At 39.1% G+C, this 25,421-nt stretch overlaps 1 protein-coding gene across 3 annotated transcripts in view; it reads right to left on the bottom strand.

Annotated features, from left to right (window-relative positions):
• Nucleotides 1–4,865: 4,865 nt before the first annotated feature.
• The window catches only part of A1cf (APOBEC1 complementation factor), a 74,780-nt gene continuing 54,224 nt past the window's right edge, over nucleotides 4,866–25,421 (bottom strand). For 2 of the 3 annotated variants that reach the window (XM_034509123.2, XM_076919061.1), the window contains 6 exons: nucleotides 23,545–23,642; nucleotides 18,837–19,110; nucleotides 16,736–16,941; nucleotides 13,385–13,521; nucleotides 12,550–12,701; nucleotides 4,866–10,007 (listed from right to left, as the gene is read on the bottom strand). In XM_034509123.2, coding sequence (XP_034365014.1) covers nucleotides 9,856–10,007; nucleotides 12,550–12,701; nucleotides 13,385–13,521; nucleotides 16,736–16,941; nucleotides 18,837–19,110; nucleotides 23,545–23,642 — 1,019 coding nt within the window. In that variant the 3' untranslated portion in view covers nucleotides 4,866–9,855. The remainder of the gene's footprint in view (nucleotides 10,008–12,549; nucleotides 12,702–13,384; nucleotides 13,522–16,735; nucleotides 16,942–18,836; nucleotides 19,111–23,544; nucleotides 23,643–25,421) is intronic. The other variant, XM_034509131.2, reaches the window with a different exon arrangement.

Below are 25,421 nucleotides of genomic sequence, written 5' to 3'. Positions count from 1 at the left end.
GTATTAGCAGGTTTGGAAGGTCACTGAGGATGGGCCTCTTCATAGTCAGCAGCCTGGAAAAGCAAGAATGCAAGTGTAGGACTCTAGTTACTGATCAAAAGAATGGACTGTGATGGGCTGGAGAGATGGCTGGCTCCGTCATTATGAGCCTGTAGAGGTCTTGCTGAGAACTTGGGTCAAATTTAGTTCCCACCACTTCCGTGGAACAGCCTTCACAACTGCCTATAACTCCAGTGTCAGGGATCCAACACTGTTTTCTGGTATTCAAGTTCACTCGTGTTCATGTCCCCCATATACATGTAGTTAAAATAAACAAAATCTTTTTAAAATAAAAATAATGGAATATGTGTGTTTTCTCTGCTGGGAGCCAGCCCCGGCATTCAGGTACTGAGGTGGGTCACAGCATTGGGTGAAGGCCAAAGGCTGGCCCTGTAACTCTCTCTTACTGTTCTGGCAACTTAACTCTTACTATTCTGAGACCAAAAGCTGATAACTTTTGGCAATTTCACAGAGAAATAAAAAGAAAGAAAGTCAGGTGCATGCATGCATGTACGCAAATACACACACACACACACACACACACACACAGACAAACACACACACAGACAAACACACACACACACACACACATTGGCTCGGCCTGACCACCTGTTTCACCAATTTCATAAGCACATATACATATTTATCTAAATACACATATAGTACATACATATGTATGCACATACATGTAAACAGACAGACAGACAGACAGACACACACATACATATATATAGATAGACAGACAGACACACACACACAGATGTTGAAGTAATATTTGAAAATGGCGGCACTCAATCTGCTTGTTCTTAATCAGCAGCCATCTTTCCAACTAGAGAAGGCCTGTGGCCATGAGCAGTGGCATGTTCTTACAGCTGCTCAGCTCAGGCCGCAGGCTCAGGCAGGCCAGAAGTACCTGCCCTGGCACCCATGAGATGCCAGCGTGGGAGATGGCTCTCACAATCTTCTGTGTTGTCTCCACAAGGCTGGCCTGAGCCCAGACCATCCCAGCAACCACATGGGCCCAGTAGAAATGAAACTCTAATGCTTAGATTATCCAAAGGCTTTATGTTTGGTAATGCTCAATAACAAGATGCCCATACAATTAGAAGTGTTTCCCAATGAACTAACCTAGATATAAGTTGTTACCCATGACTGCTCTTGATCCAAGCGTGGTTCTCCATCCTCCTACATGTCTGCCTTCCTAGCTCCTCCTCTGCCTTCTCCTCTTCCTCTCTTTACTACTCCTCTTCCTCTCCTTACTCCTCTCACCTTAGCTCCTCCCAACTTTGGGGAAAATAATGCTGCTACACACACACCGCACGACACAGCCCACACTTTATTTCTTCTCTCTGGCAATTTATACTTTCTTAGACAAAAGTTATTTATAAAATTACCTCATAGATAAAATGTTATCCAAAAGGGGAGTTATAGAAGAATGCCAACAGTAATTTCAAAGCAGTGTTTCATTCCATAAGCTTATTATAAGTTCAAGGCAACAGTTTCCCATGGCCTTGCTTTATCATAGGGCAACCTGTGGCTTCATCCTTGGATCTGACCTAAAATGAAGGTTTTTCTTTGATCACAAATCTATCCTAAGTCTATTTTTCTTCTTAGTGTAGTTCATGAAAACTCATTGTATTCCTTATTATGCAGCCTTCACTCACTATTTTATGAGGAGTGAGCACATTCCCTTCTTGATTCTAACTTTATTACATCTTTCTGGCATAACAACTAAAACCATCTACTTAAATATTCTTCCTGAAATGATTTGAATCAAACAAGGAAGTCATTAATTTATCTAAACAGCATTGATTCATGAAAGTTCATGTTCATGTTGATCTGCAGAAAATTTGCTCAATAGGGTGGGCTATTGCCCAGGAGTCATTAGGCTCTGTAATAGTGACAGGAAAGGCATAGCAGCAATGAGAAGCAATCATGGGACAAAGTCTCTGGGGCTGTGCCTCTCCAGCGTGCACCCATTATAGCCATGCAAAACTGTGGGACATCTCCAGTAAACTCACATGCTTGCCATAGTCTTTCCTAGATGGCTTCTGTCATTTCTCTGTCCTTGGACAGAGACATGAGATTCTGAATTGCCCCAAAAGTCTCTAATAGGTAGCTATCTAAAACTTTGTATGATTATTGTTTAGCAGAAGGCTTTTGGGACAGAACAAGTCACATTATTGTCCCTGCCTACAAAAATTAGTTCAAATAGGTTTATTAACCACTTAGACAGAAAACTATATCTGGGGGAAAAGCTGTCCCAGAGACTTTTGAAATGATATAAATCCCAGTCAAAATACGACTTGGTACAGTGGCTTCTGGCCATCGCTTACTACTACCCCTCACTTTATTCTGTAATAAACAATTTCTACCTTCTACTTGTGCATTGGGCATCTCAATGAATTCTTTTGATAGAGATCATGGGGCTGGGTCATTAGTGGGAATCCAGAGCAAGATCCCTATGACGTTGTTATTTGAGCTTTTATGCCACCTGTGCCTAGTCCTAATTAGTTCAGAATTTACTGCCTAGAAGTGGGATGCTATATGTAAAAGAAACCAAAATATGTGTTTTTAACGTAACACAGGGTTGACCAGCTTATAGATGAGATAGTGTTGAGCATGTGAAAAAGAAACTGGTCAAGAAGCTTAGAGCAGCAACCCAAGTACAGTCCCCTTCTTGTCCTTGGCTAGTAGTTGCAAATGTCCTTGGTTCTACCTGGAGTGGCAGAGGGAGCTCTGGTTTCTTATGTCTCTTGTTTTAAGTTATCAGCCTTGCCTGGCAACTATCTACATGGGCCTATGACTCACACTCCAGTCCTGATGCTAATTCACTCTAATGAACAGCTTTGGAACTGGGTCTCTGAATTTCCCCCCAATCTCTAAGTGATTTTAGGCTCTCAGCTTTTGAGGGGGTTAGGAAGCCAGAACAGCATGGTGGGACTTGAATGTCATTGTGGAAAGCCCAGTTTTGGGGAGTCAACTTTGGCTTTTACCTTCTCTTCCCCTGCAACATTAGAAAGGGAAGCCCCTTCTTAGGATTTAAATTATGTTATGAAAAGGTGGAGGTATCTGGACTTGGTTGGGGCCCATTATGGCAAAACTACTTCTGTCTAGTCAAAAGAATAGAATTCAAGTGTTACCTCTGTTCTCAGCTACTCAAATTGTTTCTAAGTACTGTCCTCTCCTTTTAAACACTTTATCTAGCTGGGGACGTTAATCCCATGGACAGGAGTCCACCCCTAGGAAAACTGCTTAATCTGAAGACATGCAAAATAGAGGGGAGGACCAATCATCCCCTTGATGAGATAATGCATGTAGTATCCTTTCCACAGCCCCTCCCTTCCTGCAGACATTTTCAGTCAGTTCTTCCATCAGGGAGCACTATCAAGGTAGCACCATGGAGCCTGTCTAGTTTTCTGAGACCTAACTTAGAAAAGTGTAACTTTTCTCTTTTCTATCTCCTTTTCTGTCAGATGCTACCCCAAATCTTATGCACATTTTCTGTGGCATTCCTCAGCTTTCTCTGAGGCCCCCTCTCCTTTGGCTATGTGGCTGCATATGGACCTCTGTTGATGACTTGCCCATTTTCTTGAACTCAAAAGACGTGACTTTCTCTTCTCTTCTCTTCTCTTCTCTTCTCTTCTCTTCTCTTCTCTTCTCTTCTCTTCTCTTCTCTTCTCTTCTCTTCTCTTCTCTTCTCTTCTCTTCTCTTCTCTTCCTTCCTTCCTTCCTTTCTTTCTTTCTTTCTTTCTTTCTTTCTTTCTTTCTTTCTTTCTTTCTTTCTTTTCTTGCTCTTAACACCTGGTATGAGTGACAGCTTGGCTGGGATGTTGTTTTGTGGGAAGCAGCTCCACTCTCACCATTACAAAGTGGCACTTGGCATAGGCATTGCTTGAGAGAAAAGACAACTCCATATATGGAGTTGCATGTGCTGAGAGGTGTGGTTACCTGATCACCCCACCTCGCATCATTGACAGTGGCCAATTAGCAGTGACTTCGTGGCAGCTGCTGATAGGATCAAGGCAATGCTTATAAGGGGCTGCGGGGGCTGGGGAAAAAAGGAGAGAGAGAGAGAGAAAGAAAGAAGAAACTCACTGTACAGGAATAGCTGAATAAACCGCTTGAAGAAGAACATGGTTGCCGTTGCCTTATTCCGCGGGTCGGACGTGGCTAGCGATATTGTTTCTCTTTAACTCTAATACAGTTGTCACTGAGCCCCCCTTTGAGTCCAGTTCTAGACTCTTTTATTGAGGAGATTAAAAACCCCGAAAGGGGACTACAATTTTCTCAATACCAAAAGGAAAAACTTTAGGGTTTGTTATCCATGTATGATTGTATAGCTACAAATTCTTGTTTTTTAAATCTTTTTTCCTAAACATCTTTTTAAATTTTTTTATAAAACAAACAAACAAACAAACAATAACAACAAATCATTCTTCACTAAGCTCTTTTACAAATAGGAACAATTTTTAGCTGAGGGATCAACAGGATTTATTTCCAGGGGACCATTTACTAATAAATTTTCCTTTTCCCTAAGGATTAGCAGATACCCCCAGGCAAATCTTGACTTCACATTAACCTGTCTGAAGTCTTTTTGTGTTTAGTTTTAGTTTCTGAATTTCATTCACTTTCTTGTTGACTGGAAAATGACATGTATTCCCAGAGGATAGGCTATAAGGAAATGACATAAACACGGAATGCTGGGAACTAACCAAGTGCACATGGCAGGCATGTGCCACTTATGTTCAGATGCTTACTGGAAAAAAAAAAAACCCAAACAAACAAAATTCTAGTTTTCAGGAAAGAAAAATTAGCAACCCATGTTGATAATTTCTAAAACTTTATTATGGGACTTAAAAACTCAATTAAAACCATATCACCATCCTAATATCTCACAAAATTGTGTCATTTCTCATTTCATTTGATTTATGATTTTAAGGTGACCAGTATATTTGTGTTTTCTAAAACAATAATCATTTTTCTAATAAAAGAATGATATAATTGTACTTACTATAGTTAGATCATATAGCTCTATAAAACATTGTACTCAAAGTACAAAAATAATGCTTTGTGCACATTCTTTAATACTGTTCTTTTAATATAACTTTCTTTTGGTACTCTAGATAAATCCATATAAATAACAATAAAAAGGAAAGAACCAAGAGTGTTAACACCTGGGAACTGGAAATACAGTTTGTTTAAAGCTTTGTTTTCATTAAAAGATAAAAGAGAAAGAGAAAGTAATATCTGACTGTATAGCAGTCACAAAAATTGGTTAAAAAAAAGAGATTTCTATGAGAGAATAGTACTAAAAATACCAGTGATTGAGTAGTTAAAGCAAGATAATGGTGATTGGTTTAAGTGGACATATTTGCAGTTTTAACTCTCAAATATCTCCTAGGAATTGTAATACAAAATAACAAGTTTGAAAATAAAATTATATACTTGTAAAAGACACAAAGGCTGCACCATAAGTGGCTAAGTCTCGTTAAGCAGAGTTTTGAATTTTATAAACACAAGCACATTTAGCAAACAGAAATACTAAATGACCAAAACGTTTTCAAGTACATAAGTCTGGTGTGGGCTCATCGCCACCTTAAATCAGGTACACATTCCTTACATCTGTAAGTTCTGAGTAATTAAACCTTTGTTTTCTATTTTTGCATAGTTCTTGGTGTCTTTCTGGAAAGAAATATTTGAAACGTCATTTGACTTTAAGAACAATCATTGCTCACGTTAGGCAGTAGTGCTGGAAATACAAGAGTTAGGATGGAATTGTCTTAGTCTGGCGATTACGATGCAGTGACACAGTTACTAGCTGATCTAGTTATGTTCGGTTTTGAAAAGTGCAGAATGTGCTCCTTGGATTGTGTGTCCATTGGAGAGAGGAGCAGAAATATGTGTGTTTGTATTTCCCATCTCTGGAGTAACAGTGGGAATATAGTAAACAAAGAAGACAGTAGACAAAGACACGTTCTGTCATGAGTGAACAGGTGGGTCAATCAATACGACTTGTAAAATTCTCAACATTAGTAAAGGCAACACTGATAGGCAAGAATTTCATTAAAAAGGGGCATAAGTTGTTGATGCTACTTTCTACTAGGAAGCAATGAAAGCTTTGATTAGGAGACTGTGAAGCCTTTGGTGAGGAAGCTGAAGAGCAACAGGAACAGTGACGGTAAATGCAGAGGAAATTACTTTTGCAAACATCAGTAAAACAGAAAGGGAAGGGCAAAAGCATTTACACGGAAATTCTTTCTAGCTTGAGGTATTGCTAGTTTAGTTGAAGGAAGGCGAGAACCAGCAAAACCTCTGAGACTCTCCTAGTCCTTTGTGAATCTTGGTAGGGTAAGCAAACATCCCCAAGAGTCATCTTTTGTGAGTCATCTTTTGTCTTGTCCTCTGACTAGTCTGGCCTCGATTGTACTGGTTCTACCAAATAAAGGTGGAAGCCAGGTCTGCAGTCCAGGGAGATTTCAAGGAAAAAGAGGACCAGATACAGAATGGTGAGAGAGACACCTAGAGAGAGGGTGGCAGAGGTGACTTGGCAAAGAGGGCATGCATTCCTTCAGACCACTGAGATCCTGCACCAATCTGCAACTGAGCTAGTTAGTTCAAACTGCACCTGCCTCTTGCAAGAACAGATGCTGCAGTTGCAATACCGAAAACCAAACCAAAAGAGGAACAACAGAGAGGAAGGTGTTGCTGTGGGGAGATATTTGAGATTAAGAGGGGGCACTGTCCTATGGGTTCAGTCATAGCTAAGACTGTCCTGCCTAATAGGATGTATTGTTACCCATAGAGAGACATTGGTAATCCCTGAGCTGGGAAATATTCTTCAGTCTCCAAAACATTCCAATGACTTACTTTTCTAAGGGGTTGTTTCTTGATATCTCTCTTTCTATTAAACAAGACATAAGAGAGAAAGAAACATTCATTTTTTCCATTCTTTTCAAAATGGAAAAATGTCTGTCAGGAAAAGCAGTATAGTGTTCCAGACTTTACCCCAAAACATCCTTGAAAGAGTGAAGGCTTTTGGTGTGTAACTTTTTTCTCTTTTAGAAAATTCGCTACCACAAAATTGAGGTGAATGGGGCCACACATTTACAGTTGCCATGAATGATTCTGTGTGTTCAAAATGTACATTGTGGCACTGTTCTTTGTATAACATTTAAAAATTTAAATTCCATTTTTTTTGTAGCATTTGGCATTATGTTGCTGATGTTTTTAGTGGATGATGATGGTGTCGTCATCTGTATCAAGCACTTTCCTTTCCTTTTGAAATGGATTTCAATCTCCCACTGCATCTTATAACTTGAGAAAACATGTAGTGAGCCCTTTGCTATTTATTTTTTTGAGGACTTTAAAGAAACGTAAAACTTTCTCAGGTAGAATTTGAAATGCCTTTTCAGGCTGAGGAGAAATTTGCCTGGCCAGAGGACATTTGTGTGTCAATGTAATTCATTCTATAATTCTCTCTCTCTCTCTCTCTCTCTCTCTCTCTCTCTCTCTCTCCCTCTCTCTCTGAAGATGTTACATAAATTTGAATATAAAAATTGCTTTAAGGGACATTCGATTTTCTTTTTAAAGTTTGGCTTAAGAATTAGTTTGAAGCCAATATGAACTTTATTCAAGCTCAGAGCGTGTTTCAGATGGCTATAATGATGGCTATATGATCATTTGTTTTTGACTAAAACAATGTATATGCATTGTGTATTTGGTGAAAGTTGAATTATAAAGGAAAGAATGAAAGAAGCGAGTGGATCTACAAAGACTAACAGCCCCACACCAAGCTGCATATTCAAATCACCCGGGAATCTTCTCAAAACACTGACATCAGGCCCCCTCGCCAAGACTCTCTGACATAATTGACACATGAGCTTAGCTTTAATTTACTGAAAACTCTTCAAGTGTTTCGGATGTGCTGCCAAGCTCGGGAGTTCCTGTGCGTAGAAATACAATAATCTGAGAAAGAAGGTGTAATCCAGGAAATCCAGAGCCTTTCAGTTTCAGCTGGGGTTCTTAGAAGGCTCTAGATGTCCAGCTGGAATTACTAGAACCTAAAGGTTTTAAGGTATTCAACTCTGGTCGACATTTCCCTAGCTTTGATTGGATGGAATTTGGCCTGATTTTAGATTCCAGAAATCCAAGAAAGAGTTGACAATATTTTTATACCTTTGTCTTTGTTGTCCCTTGAACTCTACAGACTTTCACAAGAGCCAAAGGCTTTTGTTTTTTTTCTAAATGGTGATTCAAGCGCTATATCTTCTAAAATCACTAATAAAGCTGGTGTTATATTTATTTTGTACCAAAACATCACATCCTTTTTACCTGGATGTAGCCTGCCTTCCCCAGTCACCATCAGATGGTCTAAATACTCAGGAACGTTTTGGCAAGTAACACTTTTACTGACCGCTGAAGGGATGATCTCCAAGCAACCATGATGGATGTAAGGCTATCCTGGAATAGTCCCTAGAAAGGGACTCAGCCATAGTAAAGCCAGTAGCACATACTGAAAGATAGTCAAGAGATGGAAGGGAAGGACAATGATTCTTAGTAGATTAATATGAACTGCGTAGAGAATTTAAAGGTAACTTCAATTTAAATATAATTGCTTGAAGGTGAGTATGGTGTTGTGTATCAACAACACCAACATGAGGGGAGTAGAGGCAGGAGGATCACAAGATCCAGGCCAGCCTGGGGTACACAGTGAGACAAAAGCCAAACAAGTTCACTTTTCTCTTTGAAATGACTTTTTGGCCAACTTTCTGACATAGTGATTTTTATGTAGCTCTGATTTACTTTATAGTGTTTGAGATCAGCAAATGAGTCTGGGATGAAAGCAAATTAGTATGGACAAGACAGAATTTTCAGACAAAAAAAAGTCATCTTTCACTCTAGAACTCGGTACTGGCATGGTTTCTGTGATTTGGGAATTCTTGGTCAGGGTAAGAATTCTGTTTTTTGTTTTTGTTTTTATTTTTCGAGACAGGGTTTCTCTGTGTAGCCCTGGCTGTCCTGGAACTCACTCTGTAGACCAGGCTGGCCTCGAACTCAGAAATCCACCTGCCTCTGCCTCCCAAGTGCTGGGATTAAAGGCGTGCGCCACCACTGCCCGGCCAGGGTAAGAATTCTGAAAGAAAACAGTGGCTTAAGGGGTTGAATAAATGCAGGGCTTGGATTTGTCTCAAGCATATTTGAAACACATCATATTGATTTCTAGAAAGTCCCCAGAAGTTGCAGGGGCAGGAAGATGCCGACCTATGACAAGTGGATGGTATGGAATGCTCAGACTCAAAGTGACAAGGAATCTATAATGTCTCAGACAGTTTTGCTGAACTCAGCCTGGGATCATACCCCACACTGTCCGCAATGCTGAAGGCCTCTTACCGAGCTTCCTGCTTTCCTCTGGTGTCTAGATTCTGTGAGTGATGAAGCAGCTGTGAGCCAGTGACTGAGATGAGAATTCTACTGGCTGTGCCTCGCTACTGACTGCTCAGCTCTCAGTACTACGGGCATAGACTAATTTGTCAGGGTGTTATCCTCTTCCGGAGACACTCAGGATCCTTGGAAGGACAAACTTTTGCCATCCGTAGCTCTTCAGGTTTCTCTTAAGCAAATGCCTCTTTAACATTTAATTTTGCTGAAGAATAGTATTCACATTTCGTGAGTAATCCAATGAAAAAGTCATGTGGTCTCAGGAAAGGCATTGCTTTGGGGAAGGTATGACTGAAGATCATGAGGGATCTGGTTAGAGGTTCTTATCTTCTACAGATCCTCCTGTAGAGGCTTATTCTTAGAGGAAAGGGATTTTCAGAAGGCTCCATATGCATCACCTCGGGTGGTCACTGCAAAAGTAGGGTAGACCTCATAGGTTGTATATGCTGCTAAGTCTTGTCCAAGTGTCACTGCTTGCTTGAGCTGGGCTGTAGTCACGGGAGCGGTGGCACTGGGGACAGCATATCCTGGAGGAGGAGGCAGAATAAAGTTTATGAAAGGAATTCATATTTCCTCTCTCTTTTGCACATTGCTTTCTTTTAGCAATACTTAGACTTAGCACATTGCTTAGAACAAGTGAGTAGGTATGGTGAAAATGTGTTCTGAGGAGATACAGTATGTGGGCTGAGTTGTGTAGGATAGCATTGGTTTTATTAGTCCATTTCGGGTTTTGCTCTTTGTAGGTTTTTTGAAGCAAGGTCTCTCTATGTAGTCCTTAATAGCTATCCTGGAACTCATATGTAGACCAGGCTGGCCTGGAACTCATAGAGATCCACCTGCCTCTGCTTCTCTAGTGCTGAGACTAAAGGGAAATACCATCGCACCCAGCTGGAATAGCATTCTGAGTGAATATGACATTCTGCAGAGGGAACCAACTTCCTTGTGTGAGTCTTACTTCACCCCAGCAAATAGACATGGGAGACAGGGTCTGAAGAACAGAAAGGTATGTTGCCAGCTTATAATCCAGAACCTTCCAGAGGTGTATGTGTACATGAGGCAAGCTGCTGAGGAGTGGACATGATAAGGTTCATGGATCTAGTTCTGCCAGATACTACATTGGCCTCAAACCTCACATTTAAACAGTAAGACATTTCAAGGCATCCTGGTTTATGCCTTTTATCCCAAAATGCCAGGGAACAGCATGGAGACTGTAGCAGGAGGATCTTTGTGAGTTTGAGGCAGCCTGGTCTACATAGAGAGTTCTAGGACAGCCAGGGTAACAGAGAGAGACCATGTCTCAAAAAATAAAAAATAAAAAACAAATAAAAACAGCTTTCATACAAGTAGAACAAATAGAGACAGGGTATTTTAGTGGATGAGATACTGCAATGTTTTAGAGCATCTTAATGTATCACCATAAAAACAAGTGATTCTTTAAAAAAATATATTTTGCCAAAACTGCCATGTGGTTTATTCTTATTTATTGCAAATGCATAAAAGATTTCTCATCAAAGGCTGCTAATGAAGCAGTAGAACCCAAGAACTAAGCTTTTGGTTTTCTTTAGAAAATTACCACAAATCATGCTGTAAAAGTCTGTGAACTTGACACAAAACTGTGTTGTAATGTTACAATATGAGTTTTAAAAGTTCAATGACTAATAGCAGTAGCCTTTTATGAATACATGGACAACTAAAAGCTATCTCATTTAACCAATGGAAATGATACCTCTCTCTCTATATATATATCTATATCTATATCTATATCTAATCTATATCTATATATATATCTCGCTAAGCATGCTTTCCCTGGACTCTGGGCTTTCTCACTTTTTCTGAAGAAGTCCCACCCAATTCTTTTTGCTGGGTGGCTTCCTTCCTTCCTTCCTTCCTTCCTTCCTTCCTTCCTTCCTTCCCTTCCTTCCTTCCTTCCTTTCTTTCTTTCTTTCTTTCTTTCTTTCTTTCTTTCTTTCTTTCTTTTCTTTCTTTCTTTCTCTCTTTTTTTCTCTATTGCCCTTCTAGCAACTGCTGAGATTTATAGCTTGCTTACCTGTTACCTATCTTTCTCTCTCTCTGTCTATCTATCATCTATCTTCCATCCATCATTTGTCTGTCTGTCTGTCCGTATAATTTAATTGTCATCAAGCTTCTTTTAATTCATTTTAAAATTTTTGTATTAAACAGACTAAGAATTCTCAAAAGAAATTACAGTCTTTCTGGTAACAGCAGGTTCAGGGAGAGACTCTGCCTCAAAGGATGAGATAACAGTGTTGGAGAGGTGGCTTGTGGTTGAATACATACTGCTCTCACAGAGGACCAGCAGAATGTTGGCAGCCCAACTGCCCAGAACTCCAGCTACAGTGGATCTAACACTTGTGGCCTCTTCAGGAAGTTGCACTCATTTAAACACACACACACACACACACACACACACACACACACACACACACACACCATATGCATAAGTAAATCTTTATTTTAAAAAGATGAGGTAGAATGTAATGAAGCAAAGCAGCTGACCCTGATCTCCGGGCTTCACACATACACTTGCATACAAACATATGTACACTACTTAGACATACACACATGTGTATGTACACATAGGTATACAAGCACGAATATAAAGGAAAAAGTAGAAGAAAAACCCTCCAAACAACTACTAAAAGTCAGCCAACAGTGGTCAAATTGCTTAATCTTCTCAGTCCTACACTTCTTTATTTGTAATACAAAGAGATTGCATTGTAAAACAACTGTTAGCACCATAGGGGGCCACTGGGAGAATATAAAGCTTGCTAAGCACTTCAGCAAGTGCCCAGCTCATAGCTAGAACTCAGATAAACACCAGCTAATAATAGTACCAAAGTCTCTTAAAGGTAAAAGCCAACCCACACCAACCCAGACTCAGGGGTGTTGACTCATTCAGGGCCCCATTGCCATTTAGGCTGCTCTGGTTCATTTTCCCCATCTGTTCCATCGCATGTCGTTGAGGGTCCTACAAAGAAGCCCCCCGCCCCTAGACATTCTGCAGCCTGCTGTTTCTGGCTTGGCTGACTGATGCCCGCTCCTCGGTACCTGGGAACACAGTGGCGGATGTGGCGGTGGGTGCTGTAGTCCCAGCGTCCCCTCCTTCTGTGGGGATGCCTAGTGTCTGGAGAGTGTGCTCTGCTGCGTATCTCTTTGCTTCATCCACGTAGGCACTTAGCTTTGGAGGTGTGAAAGGGTAGCTGGGAAGCACAGTCGGCAGTGTTAATTATTCAGAAATTTAAGTATTCAGGTGAAAAACCAAAGGCATTTTTAGCTTTTAAAGATAATTGGATGATAGGATTTCGTTTGTAGGTTTTTTTTTCCTGTTTGTTGTAAAAAGCTTCTACATAAAAGCCTACACGGACATATTCGTGAATTGATCTAGCACCTCAGTAGCTAATGCCATTCCTGGGAACACATATAATTTTTTACTATACGACTCTTCTGAGGTAAAGATGGTTCCTAAAATATATAAATGTAGACTGATGGTAAAGTCTGGAAGGTGATATCTTTTAATGACCAGGTCTTTGATATGAAATTTAAAAGGTGTGACAGACTGTTATGTGGTGAAGTGGCAACTTTACATAGGTCACTTGTGTCAACCTAAACCGTGCAGGAAGGAACAACTTACAGTCTTTAACCATCTCCCCTTTCCATTAGTCAGTTATTCTAGCGAGTCTTCCCAGTGTACAAAGCTTTGTGGCTTTTCGATGCCAGTCTAACAGCTGGTGCATATATACCAGCTGAGCGAGAGCCTGCTTTTCTTATTTAATTACAAGGGAGTAGGTTAAGTATGTTACTGGAGTAATGATCAAATACAGTTACTACCCAGGCTAATCTTATCTAAAATTTCTGTTACTAGGAGCATGGAGAAGGTACCCACATTGCAGGATTCTGGCTGGCCAGCGCTGGGATAGTTACTTTGTATAGGAATAACTGTCTTTGGTCTTGTCCAATGGCAGAATGCAGCTGGTACACTGGCTGTCCCCAGTTATTTTTCTGACAGATTTCTTCTAATATCTACAAGAGAAAAACAATGGTTTCTCCCCCAAATGTCACATTTGCATTGCTTCTCTAGATCTTAGGCTCCGAGCTCTGAACTTCAGCTGCAACTAATAGAAGAGAGAGAAATGTCATGAGGTGTAATGACTCATAAAATTTAAGTTGAACTCAATCTGGACTCCTTTTAAACTGTGAACATTTATTATAGTTCATAAAAATAATTTTTACATCATGTATGCTAATAGTTTTAGCTTAGTCAATATACATATATATGTATGTATATATACCATATATATATGTATATATATCATATGTATGTATATATTACCAAGAGCTTAACTTCATTTTTTTTTTTTGCGTGTATTTACTCAAGTTTTTAGGAAATTGGGGTTGTAGCAATGTGTGGATGGATTCTCTCTTATCTCCATTTAAGCTCTTATCCATAGGGTTAGGGTTTTGTTTATTATGGTTATGGTTAGGGTTAAAGTTAGGGTTAAGGTTAGGGTTAGGGTTAGGGTTAGGGTTACGGTTAGGGTTAGAGCAGTTAACCTGAGAATATATCTTTACTTTTGCCATTCACCATATGTTTTTGTTTTTTATTCTAATATTTAATAATTTTAAAAGAAATTATGTAGAATAAAAATAATAACAAAATGTAGTTTAAACAATTCAGCAAAATATAAGTTAATCAATAAATAGTCTTTAATATATTCAGTATTCTAAACATGTTTTTTTTTAACTCCACATTTTAAAAAAAATCAGAAGTTCTTACAGGTTAGCATCTATTTTCTCACCCATTTAATTTTTTAAAAACACCTCATGTATACGAGTAAGTGTTTTGCCTGGATGTATGTGCATCACATATGTGTGCTCTCAGAGGCCAACACAGGGAACTGGAGTTACAGATGTTAGCCACTATATACAGCTGTTAGGGATCTTACTGTGTCCTTTACAAGAGCATCAAATGTTTTTAACCACTGAGCCATCTTTTCATCCTTTGGGGCAGTATTTATGGATAAACATTAATAGGTCTTCACAGTGGTGATTAAGAACCTGTTTTTATTACTCATCTGCATATTTACTTTTTGCTTCTGTAATTACCTTAAACTGAATTTTACCCCCAAAGATTCACGCTTTCTTCACCCTAAAGCTTTGGTAGTGCTGAGGTCCTGACCCTCCATTCACACAGCAGATTCAGTGTCTGTGTCACAAGAATGGTGTAAAGGAACATTGCCCCCCCACAACCTGGTTCTCTGGAGCCTCCTAGCTCATTGCTCTCACATTAACCCAGCTGCTGTCTCCCACGACATTTTCCAGTTTATTAATTTGAAGATTGAGCTTATTTTTCCATTATTAAAAAGCACTCAGTAGCATCTCCCGTAGTTTATTAGCATGCTCTAAACTTCCTGAGCAGTATCAGTTAGCTTTTACTGGAACATAGACTGTCTGCCCATTTATGCCAAACACACTGAGGGGCATGGTCTCTGCAGCTGCCTGTTGAGCAGGGCACTTCTTGAGCCCTGTCTACTGGTTGGCGATTCCTACCTCTAATGGGGGATTAGTCTCCAGCCACATTGGCTCAGGTGGCATGGTCTTCAGTTTTTCAACTCTATTTATAAAATTCAGAGGCATCTTAGTTAAACATCTCTCATTATGGCCAAATAGGTTTAGTACGTAAGCAGAAAACTTTGCACAAAATTCCATCATGACGCTTACCTGACTTCACTGTAATTATCTGATCATGTGTCAGTATTATCCCACTGGGTTGCCACTTGATTTGTGATTGCAAGGACTTCTGTTGTATTCATTTTTGCATCTCTAGTGTCTTAACAAACGTGTTACACCAGGAAAGCTCAATAAATGTTATTTTTGAAACAAGTGATTCCTGTTTGCCACTGGAATAGACATTCTTTTGTTTGTTTGTTTATTTATTTATTTTCTGATTGCCTGAATATATTTTGAAGAAAAATTACTTAAAGTTACATAAAAGAAATAATTGGCAATACCTCTGCTCTCATTCTCTGGTCTTGGTTGCAATCCTGAGGCTACTTTTTTTTTTTTTTCCTTACATCAGAGTTCTTCCTTCCTCTCCAGAGCAGGGATGTTTCCCTTACAATCCACAGCCCATAACTCTAGCAATTTGGCCAAAGTGGCTTCAGAGGGAGAACAGGTGATGCACATTAATGGGAGAGCCTGGGCTTAACAGGAACTGAACCTATTTTGTTTTAATTTATCAAACACGGCATATAGTTTCCCTATTGGAATAATAATTATAACTTTCAGTTTCCACTAATTAAAAAAAACAGTCACACAGAAACATAGAGACACAGACTATTAAACGAAAGCAAATAGCGGTTACCATTATGACACAGTTTACTGTTATAACACTGTCCAGTACAGAGCATTGTAGAAGACTTTATATGACTGCTGGCATTTTATAATTAAGGATTTACCTAAGTTCCATGATAGAATGTTCTCTCTCTCTCTCTCTTTTTTTTTTAAATTGTGAGATTATAGTATAATTACAACATTTCTCCCTTTTCCCCTTCTCCAAAGCCTCCCTCGTGCCCCCTCACTTGTCTTCAAATTCATTGCCTCTTTTTTCATTGTTACTGCATGCCCACATATACCATATACATACATATTTCTAAATAATCTGTTTTGTCTGCATGATGTTAGTTGTATGTATATTTCAGGGCTGCCCATTTGGCTCTGAAGAACCAATTGGTGTGCTGTTCACCAGGAAGGGTTACCTCTCCTGCTCTCCACTTGGCTACAGTTAACTCAGTTGCTATAGTTCTTTGTGGTGGTTGGGGTCTACAGGACTTTTACCCATCCATTTTGGCATGTCTGTTGGTGTTGTTCTGTTAATGCCATGTTTCCAAGAAAAGTCTTAAACAGTATATACAGGGATCTGGCTACGGGGCCTCTTCTCTGCAGTTGTTGACCAATATGCTTTAATAGACATTTATTCTGAGCTGTGGTCTGTGCCTTGTTTTATTGTCATTTAAGATGTTGGTTGACATTCCTTTTCAGGATTTTGTTTGTTTTTCATTTGGCTGGGGTGTGATGAAGGTCCATTTAGTGCCAGAATGGCAGCTGGTCTCAGCAGCCCCTTGGAGTATGCTAAGCTGATTGCCACAGAACAGCAGCCTAAATAAAGATCAACTCTAATCATTTGAACAACGATCCCTGGTCCCATCTTAACTACCTCTGGAGTGATCTTACCTACCTGAGGAGCAAGTTTAACTCCTTGCGGTTTTAAAGAGACAGTGTTCATCGGGGTGAGCTCCATCCCAGGCAGAAGGTCATAGAGTTTGTCTTCTCTCTTGTCTCCTTTGACCTGGTATCCTCGACCCAGGCCCGTGTATGCCAAATACCCACGGCCGCCCAGTCCTCTCACTCCCGCAGCCCCTACAGGGACATTCATGTAAATTTCTAGGAATGTAAGAAGGCATTAAACCGAATCAAACCACCAGAAAATCACCCTGAATCTTACTGTAATGAAAAAGTTAACCCGAGTCACATTGATTAATGCCCTGAGGATGGACAGATGACCTAAGATTCTAATGTAATGAAACTCAACATCAGGTAAGGCTCACCATAGATTCTTGCTTTCTTAAAGCTCCTTAAGAAGAAAGCAATCTCTTCAAGGGGATTGGTAAGTACACAGCCACTCAAAATTTTGTCAGAAGGAAAAGTTTTCTTACTACTGTTTTGTTAAAATTTTCGGTAGATTCCCTAAGTTTCAGTATGTACTTATTAAAACATCCCAGTATAATATGACCATTTGAATTATAATTTGAGATAGAGACTATTAGAGTGAATGCCATTCTGCCAGTAAGGCAGAAATAAATTTGATTATCACATTTCTGGTGGATCATCAGACAGACATTTAGAAAGCATCTTTTTTTCAAGTTCACCACTCTCTTATGCACTGTTGTTGTGAGGCTTAATTTTGTTGAGTTTCATACAAAGATTCCTTTTGATTTTTATTTAGCCATATTTCTATATTGATTTCCTATTGGTGAGATAAATGAATAAACCATTGAGTGGATCACTCTTTACCCATAAATATCATTCATTGATTATGTTTTTGTTAATGCTGTGTATTATTTTCCCTTGGAATGGAGTTTGCTTTTTTTCTACATCACAACTGGTTGATAATATGTAAGATATATGGATTGATTAATGGTATGTTAGATATATACATAATGTCTCATGACATAACTTGTTATAATATGTAGAAAGTATTTTGAATAAAATATTCATTATTACTTTTGCATTACAATTTTGGTGCAAGTGGTTGTATTGTGAGCTTAGCCCTTTTAAAGCCATTGAAATGGTCTTAAGATGCTCTATTCATTTTTTTCCCATGAAAAATAATGTAATACAGTAAGAAATTGTTTCCATAGTAATCTGGATGGGCCTATTCTAAGTTACACCCAAGAGTGGATTTAAACACAACATTTTTTTTTCTATTTTCCAGATTGCTGTCTTATGAGGAAAACAGGATTAGGATCCAGATAATGTTGGCTATAACCAAGAAAAGACACAGTAAAAGATATCACAAAGCAGGGACAAACTACCTTTATAATTAACTAAATATACTGAACTCAGAAACATGTTCAAACAGTGAATCTGTATAGGATTTAAACATAAAACACAGTTTCCTATTTTTAATTTATTTGGTTTCCATTATACTAAAGAAATATTAATTTCCTTAATCATTTGGCTTTTTCAAAGTTATTGCACATTGATGTGGTGCACACCTGCCACTACAGCAGTCAGGAGGCAGAGGCAGATGCTGAGAGTTCTTGAGTGGCCTGGAATATATAGTATGCCCTTGTCACCAACATACAGACAGACACACGGAATAACAAAGGTATAACACACATATCTGGGAAAGAGTTCATATGAGCACGCCTCAATTGAGATGGTTCCCATCGGGCCATGCTGCTCTCCCTTGAAAGCTCTGTAATCAGTCTGGTTGGCTTAATAAAAAGGAAGAGGTGATGGTTACAGAGCTAGGCTGTATTCTGTGCATATTTTGTGGATCCCTGCAAGGATCTAATTTATATACGGGGCTCATTCATACCACATTCTGACAAGTATTTTCAATAACCAGTTGTAATGTGAAAAAATAGATTCCTATAAAACAAGAGATGCTGATATATTTGATTTTTTAACAGTTTTCTAGTCTTTTTTTTTCCTCCCAGTGATTCCATCCAATCTATTTAAGGCCACGGAACTATAGTTTATAGTTCACTTAAACTATAATTTATCAGTCATTTGAATTTTAGGAGTTATGGAAAGACAAGAACTAATGTTACCTCTGACAGAAGGGGTCCGGATGAGAGCTCTGTTGCTGAGATGTCCTTTAGTGGCTGGGAAATGAAGACTTGGAATGGCTGCATAGGCTTGAGGTGTATAGAATACAGGAGCTCCAAGGTAGGTTGTGGTAGGGTCATAAACATGGCTCATAGGGTAGGTATATTCTCCTTGCAGCATAGTGTTCCTGCCACCAGTGCCCCGGGTGTACCTAACATAACTGTCCTTGTCCACTGGCTTGGCCAAGGTCACTTCTATTGGGGAACCATCCAGCACCTGTTGTAGAGATCGAGGAAAAGCCAAGCTGAGAAGCCATCTGACAACTGGGTATCATAAAACATGTCTACCATTTGCTGACTTGCAATTCTTAATGGTTTTTGTCTTTTACCAGGTTCATGCTTCTGTATCAGTTGACTATTCTTTGAGTAGTCTTGTTGATAATTGCACAAGATGCCAACAGGCTTAGCAATGCCATTTTCACTAATGAATTTATAATACAGAGCCAGTCACTGAGACATAGAATTATGTAATACTTTCTACTAAGTGTGATATCTCTGTTTAAAATTACATAGTTATGCAAGTATAGTAAGTTGGGGATCTTTTTGGTTGGAATACAAGTTATATAGCATGATAAAATAAAGGTTATAGACACCAGTAAAGATATCTTATCATTTATTAGCACCATGGTGAACAAGTCCTGCCAGGCTCAACAAATGGCTCATTACTGCAGATACACAATAGGTATTTCCTAGAGAAGGAAGAGGAGCCTAGTTAGATCCTACTCAAGGAAAAGGAAGCTAGTAGACTGTTGCACTGTTCACCGTTCACCTAAAGCAATTGTTTGCCCTGCTGAGAAGTTGGAAGTTTCTAAACAGAAAGAGCAAGGATTGAGATCTGGGTGATTGGGATATTCAGAACTTGCAAGTCAGGTACCACTTAAAACATTCCCTTAAACTGAAGGAGCTGAAGGGGGTTGCAACCCCATAGGAGAACAATATCAACCAACCAGACACCCCAGAACTCCCAGGGACTAAACCACCAACCAAGAGTACACATGGAGGGACCCATGGCTCCAGCTGCATACGTAGCAGAGAATGGCCTTATCTGGCATCAATGGGAAGAGAGGCCTTTGGTCCTGTGAAAGTTTGATGCCCCAGTATAGGGGAATGCCAGGGTGGGGAGGTGGGAGTGGGTGAGTGGGAGAGTGGGTAGGGGAGCACTGTCATAGAAGCGGGGGAGTGGTAATGAGATGGGGGTTTGCTGCGGGGAAACTGGGAAAGGGGATAACATTTGAAATGTAAATAAATAAAATATTCAATTAAAAAAAAAAAAACCAAAAAAATAATTTAAGTATTATTCCCTTCCTGAAATTACTTCTTTGTTCTAGCCTAAGATTTAGATTCTTAACTGAAGCCTACTTCCTTGTCCTTGGCTAATGTCAGATTCCTGCCAAGCAGCCCCAAACAAAGAAGTAATTTCAGACAGGAATCTAAATTTTAGGCTAGAACAAGAAAGTAGGTTTCAGACAGGAAAATGACTTTGGGCTAGGACAGGGAAGTAGGCTCAGATATTTTGGTCATCCTGATAAGCCCTTAGAAACAGTGATCATGGGGGTGTTCACATAATTGGGCTTATTGTTTCACTTGTTCTTTGACTATTTGTATTTATTGTCTTGCTTGTTCCTTGACTATTTGCATCTATTGTATTGCTAGACCCTCAACCTAGAACTGACCTTAATAAATGCATGTAATTAAAATGGTATAAAAGCAAAAAGGAGGATGGGGGAATGGGATAGGGGTTCTAGGAAGAGAAAATGGGGAAAGGGATGACATCTGAAATGTAAATAAATAAAATATGCAATAGAAAAGATAAAAAGAATTATTTCAACAGACAGGTGGAGGTGGACAGGAGGATCTCTGTGAGTTTGAGGCCAACTTGATCTATATAATGAGTTCTCAGAAAGTGCAGACTACAAAGAGATATACCTCTCTATCTTAAATATCCAAATTAATTAGTTAATTTTATCTTAAAAAAGAAAAAGGAAAGGTGCAATCTTGCTAGCCACCCTGTGACATTTCACTGGTCTCCTTAAATTGTAATATGGTCACTATCTTACAAAAGATTGCCAAAGCCTAACTTTTTCTAATTAATATAAATACCCATAGGTATAATAAGTAGCTTAAGAAATCTTATATATATATTTTATATTATGCTTAAATATAGCAGTTAATAGTATTTACTAGTAATGTTAAGCACCTATTTAGCTACATATTTGTAAACATTGTGATAGAAATGTCTAGAACAAATAATAATTGAGTTTCCTAACTGGACACAATGTGACTAGTCGCCCCATGCTCCTGGCATTGCCTCAGGCTACTTTCAAAGAACTAGTACGTGTAAGGGGATTAATAAGTACAGAAACAATTCAAACTATTTTTAGTTACATGTTTACTAATATTTTTCTGTAGATTCATAACATTCAGAATGTGCTTATTAAAATATCCCAATATAATATGGCCACTTGAACTACATTCAGTCTTGGCATAGAGACTGTTACAGTGAATACCACTCTTTCTGTCAGTAAGTCAGGAAAGAATTGGAGTGTCTCTCCCTCACCATGATGGACTATCTCTTCTTAAACTTTAAGCCAAAATAACGCATTTCTTCCTTAAAAAATGGGAATAAACTTGAACACTTTCCCACTGGAATTATTCCAGCGTATTATTTAGCGCTGGGTTTATGATTGCTGGTCTTTCTCAGTAGATACCATGTACATCAGGTGTGTTTATCAAGAGAAAGCTACCTTAAACATTGTTTTTGAAGTAGTATCATCTTAATGATACTAACTCAGTAATCAATGAAGAAATAATATTTTGGTCATAGGATACATTTAAATATCAATTGATTTGTAAGACTTAAGTATGTTGAAGGTCTCTGTGGTTTCACATGCCCCAGGCTTCCCCATGTCTGGAGGAATCTGTGTTGGGAAGCATTTCTCTGTCCTTCAGATCCAGTTCCCACCAATGTCCAGTCTGTGGTCTGTTCTGGTGATTATTCTATGTAAGTTCCTCTTCAGACTCCTGGGTCCTCTACTTTGTCACTGAGTTTGGTCAACAAGGAACCTTGGATATGAGGATAGGGATGAGACTATAGTGAATTTAGGGTGTGTTTTCCTGGCTTCCTTTCTGAGTTGTCTCCTCAGATCCACTGTATTCTTTGACCAAAGACCCAGCAGCCTTAGGGTATGATTCTTGATCAGTGTTCCTTTCCAAGGGGCCTGCTCTCCACAGCTTGGTCTCATTTTGTTTTTCTACTAATTCTTCAGCTCCTTCTCTTGTATCTTTATTGCCAGAAATCTATGAGCTCTGGCATCTTACACTGTATTTTTGAATCCCCTTTTCTCACATCTGTGGAGTGAATTTCTTTCTACCCATCCTCTACTGGAACCTGAACTGATAGAAGACTCAGTGAGCACAGCAGTCTCCTGTGCATTGTGCTCTGACCCAATTTGCTGTTCTCAGATTTTCTCCTGATATTTCAAATTCTGCCATTAAGACAAGTTCTCCTGGCAATACCCTTTGAAAGTTCATAGGCTCTTTTGCACAGTAACTTCTCATCCATGATGGTTTTCTGAACATTGATGAGCCACTTCTTCATTTAAACTTACTTTTAAATATCTCCTAATAACACTGAGCTGACTACTTTGCAGAGGTATTTGTGGCCCTGACATAGTTCTCTAGACTCTCAACTCCTTGACAAGTATCTTTACTTTGATTTGCATCCTGGACACGACTAACAGATCAATGGCCCATAGAAGGGTTTTAGTGTTTGCTTGGTGAAAATACTATATAAATTTCTGAAGACAAATGAACGGTAGAAGTACACAAATTGAATTTCCCCTAGATTCTGCTCTTGGCAAGGAGAGGCATTCTAAGCGCCCCTGTTGGGAAGATGAAATACTGAGATCAGAATAACAGCTATGTTGACATTTTTCTGGCTAATGTTCCTTAAATTACTGCATTATAAAGTGCAATACTTAGAAATAATTGGAACTTAGGGGATATTGTGCTTTGAATGAGAATGTTCCCCGTAGGCTCATGTGTTTGCATGTTTAGTTCCTAGTTGGTGACCTGTTTGGAAGGATTAGGAGGTGTGGCCTTGTTGGAATAGGTGTGTTCCTGGGGCTTTGAGGTTTCAAAAGCCCACACCAGGCCAAGTGTCTCTCTCTGCCTGATGCCTGCAGACCAGGGTGTGAAGCTGTCAGCTACTCTGCCTGACACTGCATGTTTTCTGTCATGATGATAGTGACTCACCTCTGAAACTGTAAACAAGACCCCAATTAAATGGTTCATTTTATAAGAGTTGCCTTGGTCATGTTGCCTCTTCACAGCACCAGAACACTAGCAAGGACTGGGGAAGCATCTGGAAAAACTTTAATCCCTTCTTCACACAAAAATTTGAGGCCAGCAACTTGTTCAAGTCATTAAAAGAAAGAAGTGTTAGAATTAGCTACCTAGCCATTTCTTTGTTCTCTATATCTTTTCTACCATTTCTGTATTGTATATCCCCAAAGGACTACGGCTTCTGTGTTAGTGATGGGAAAAGAGAGCTGGGCTAAGATGGACTTCAGAGATTACTCTATGGTAAAGCATGCCCACACCAAGCTTGGGTAGAATCTGTATGCATTTTCTTCTCTCTTATGGAAATTACCTTGCCATTCAAAGCCTTCATGGCTTCAACTGCATCTTCTCTGTTACTGAAGTGCACAAAAGCATAGTCTCGGATCTTCTTCACCCGCTCCACAGCACCTGTCAATATAATGGCAGCAACACCATTAGCAAACTTTAGACAGTGATGTGACTAGCTTCCAAGGGTGTAAGTATCTATGAGACTCCTTTGTGTGTCTAGGCTTAGGATTCTGTATAGTCAATATAAGCTTTTACTTGCCATAAAATGCTTATAATCTGATTTATTATAAGTAGTTGTGAACTATGTTTCTAATTCCTAGATTATAGGAAATTTAAAGGTAAGAATAACATCTTAGTAAGGAGATATAAAATATAAAAAGTAAGAAATATAAAAGATAATATCCTATACAAGGTAACGTAACATGTTATTAAACTGACTTGATATTGGTCATCTTATGCATATATATTTAGTTCATTTACTTCAATATACTATTGTATCTTGAGGGTTCAAAGCAAGGTATAGAAGTAAGAAAATGTAGTTGCAGCTAGAGCAAGGGGGTGAACAGGGAACTACTGCAGGCAGCCTTGGAGAGGAGAGGTGGGTATATCCACTGGCTGCTGAAATCTTTCCCCAGTCTCTGTTGTGGAGAAGAAACAATACAGTGTAATGATCCATGGGCATGAGAGAAGTCACAATTTCCCAGCCTATTCCCATTGGTCAGATTTCACCCCAGGAGTATTAGCTGCTCTATCTACCCTCCCACCTCCTAATCTTGGTTAGTGTGGCTCCATAGAGTGCCTGATCCTGTGTCGTGGTGGAATATTCATCTAAGTCTGCTGGGAAGAGAAGGGAACTCAGAGCACATGGATAGACAATGTCACAAGAATGTGATGTGGTATCTGTGACACATCCTTCACAGCTCAGTACTATCTTCCTTAGTCCCAAGATGACAGAAGCAAAATGTTTAAAGGCTTTTCACAAGGTCATTTACTGGTGATCATGATGTCAATGGAGTGTGATTCTTGACACCTTAGAAGCCTGTGGGAAAGACTTAACTTACTACCATCAGAAACGCTACACTCACTCTGCTGAGAATACACTATTTTATTGTCTATAAAAGAAGTCAGGAATTAGGGGAGATTTTAGCAATGTGGTGTCCTAATTTCTGTTTAATTTATTTTATTTTACTTTTATCTAAATACAAGGAAGCTATGATTCTAACAAAGGTGTGTTTATAATTCACACAGCACACAGTTAAGGTCTGGAATCATATGTCCTATGCCCTTAATTAATATTTTTTAAGTTAAAAAAATGTTGCTTCTGAAAGACCATCTGAAATCTAAAATAATTTCTGCCTGTGGTATTTGAAAGATTGGAAAAATTACATATTTACTAATTCTAACTTGTTCCTTTATAACCAAGAGTTTCTGCCTATGCACATGTAAAGCTACCAGTTACACCACTGTAGAAATAGCAAAATAAAGTGAGACCCATTTTCTCAGAAATGATTAAATTTGGCACATTTTTACAAACTCCATTGAGTCTTTAAAGAGATTCGGGTAGTATTACATGTACTCACGTGGAAGGATCGAAACCCTATTGTCTGTTTCTAAAATTTGTAATGGGATAAGATATAAATATCTGTTTTAAATATCTCAATCCACATATAAATACACACAAAGTCAAGTATACCTCTATCTAGAGATGCCTGGAAAGCTGGATATCAAACTGCTAAGTACAGTTACTTCAGGAATGGAGAAAAGTGTTGGGGAAAGTGAAAATAGTTTAGATATTCATTCTATTTTTAGTTACATGCATATGTGTGTATGTGAGTGCAGGGGCCTGTGGAGGCCAGGAGATGGTGTCAGATCCCGTGGAATTCAAGTTACAGGCATTTG

Source organism: Arvicanthis niloticus, chromosome 1 (genome assembly GCF_011762505.2).
Source record: "Arvicanthis niloticus isolate mArvNil1 chromosome 1, mArvNil1.pat.X, whole genome shotgun sequence".
Taxonomy (NCBI): domain Eukaryota; kingdom Metazoa; phylum Chordata; class Mammalia; order Rodentia; family Muridae; genus Arvicanthis; species Arvicanthis niloticus.
This window is presented reverse-complemented; position numbering and strand designations above follow the sequence as displayed.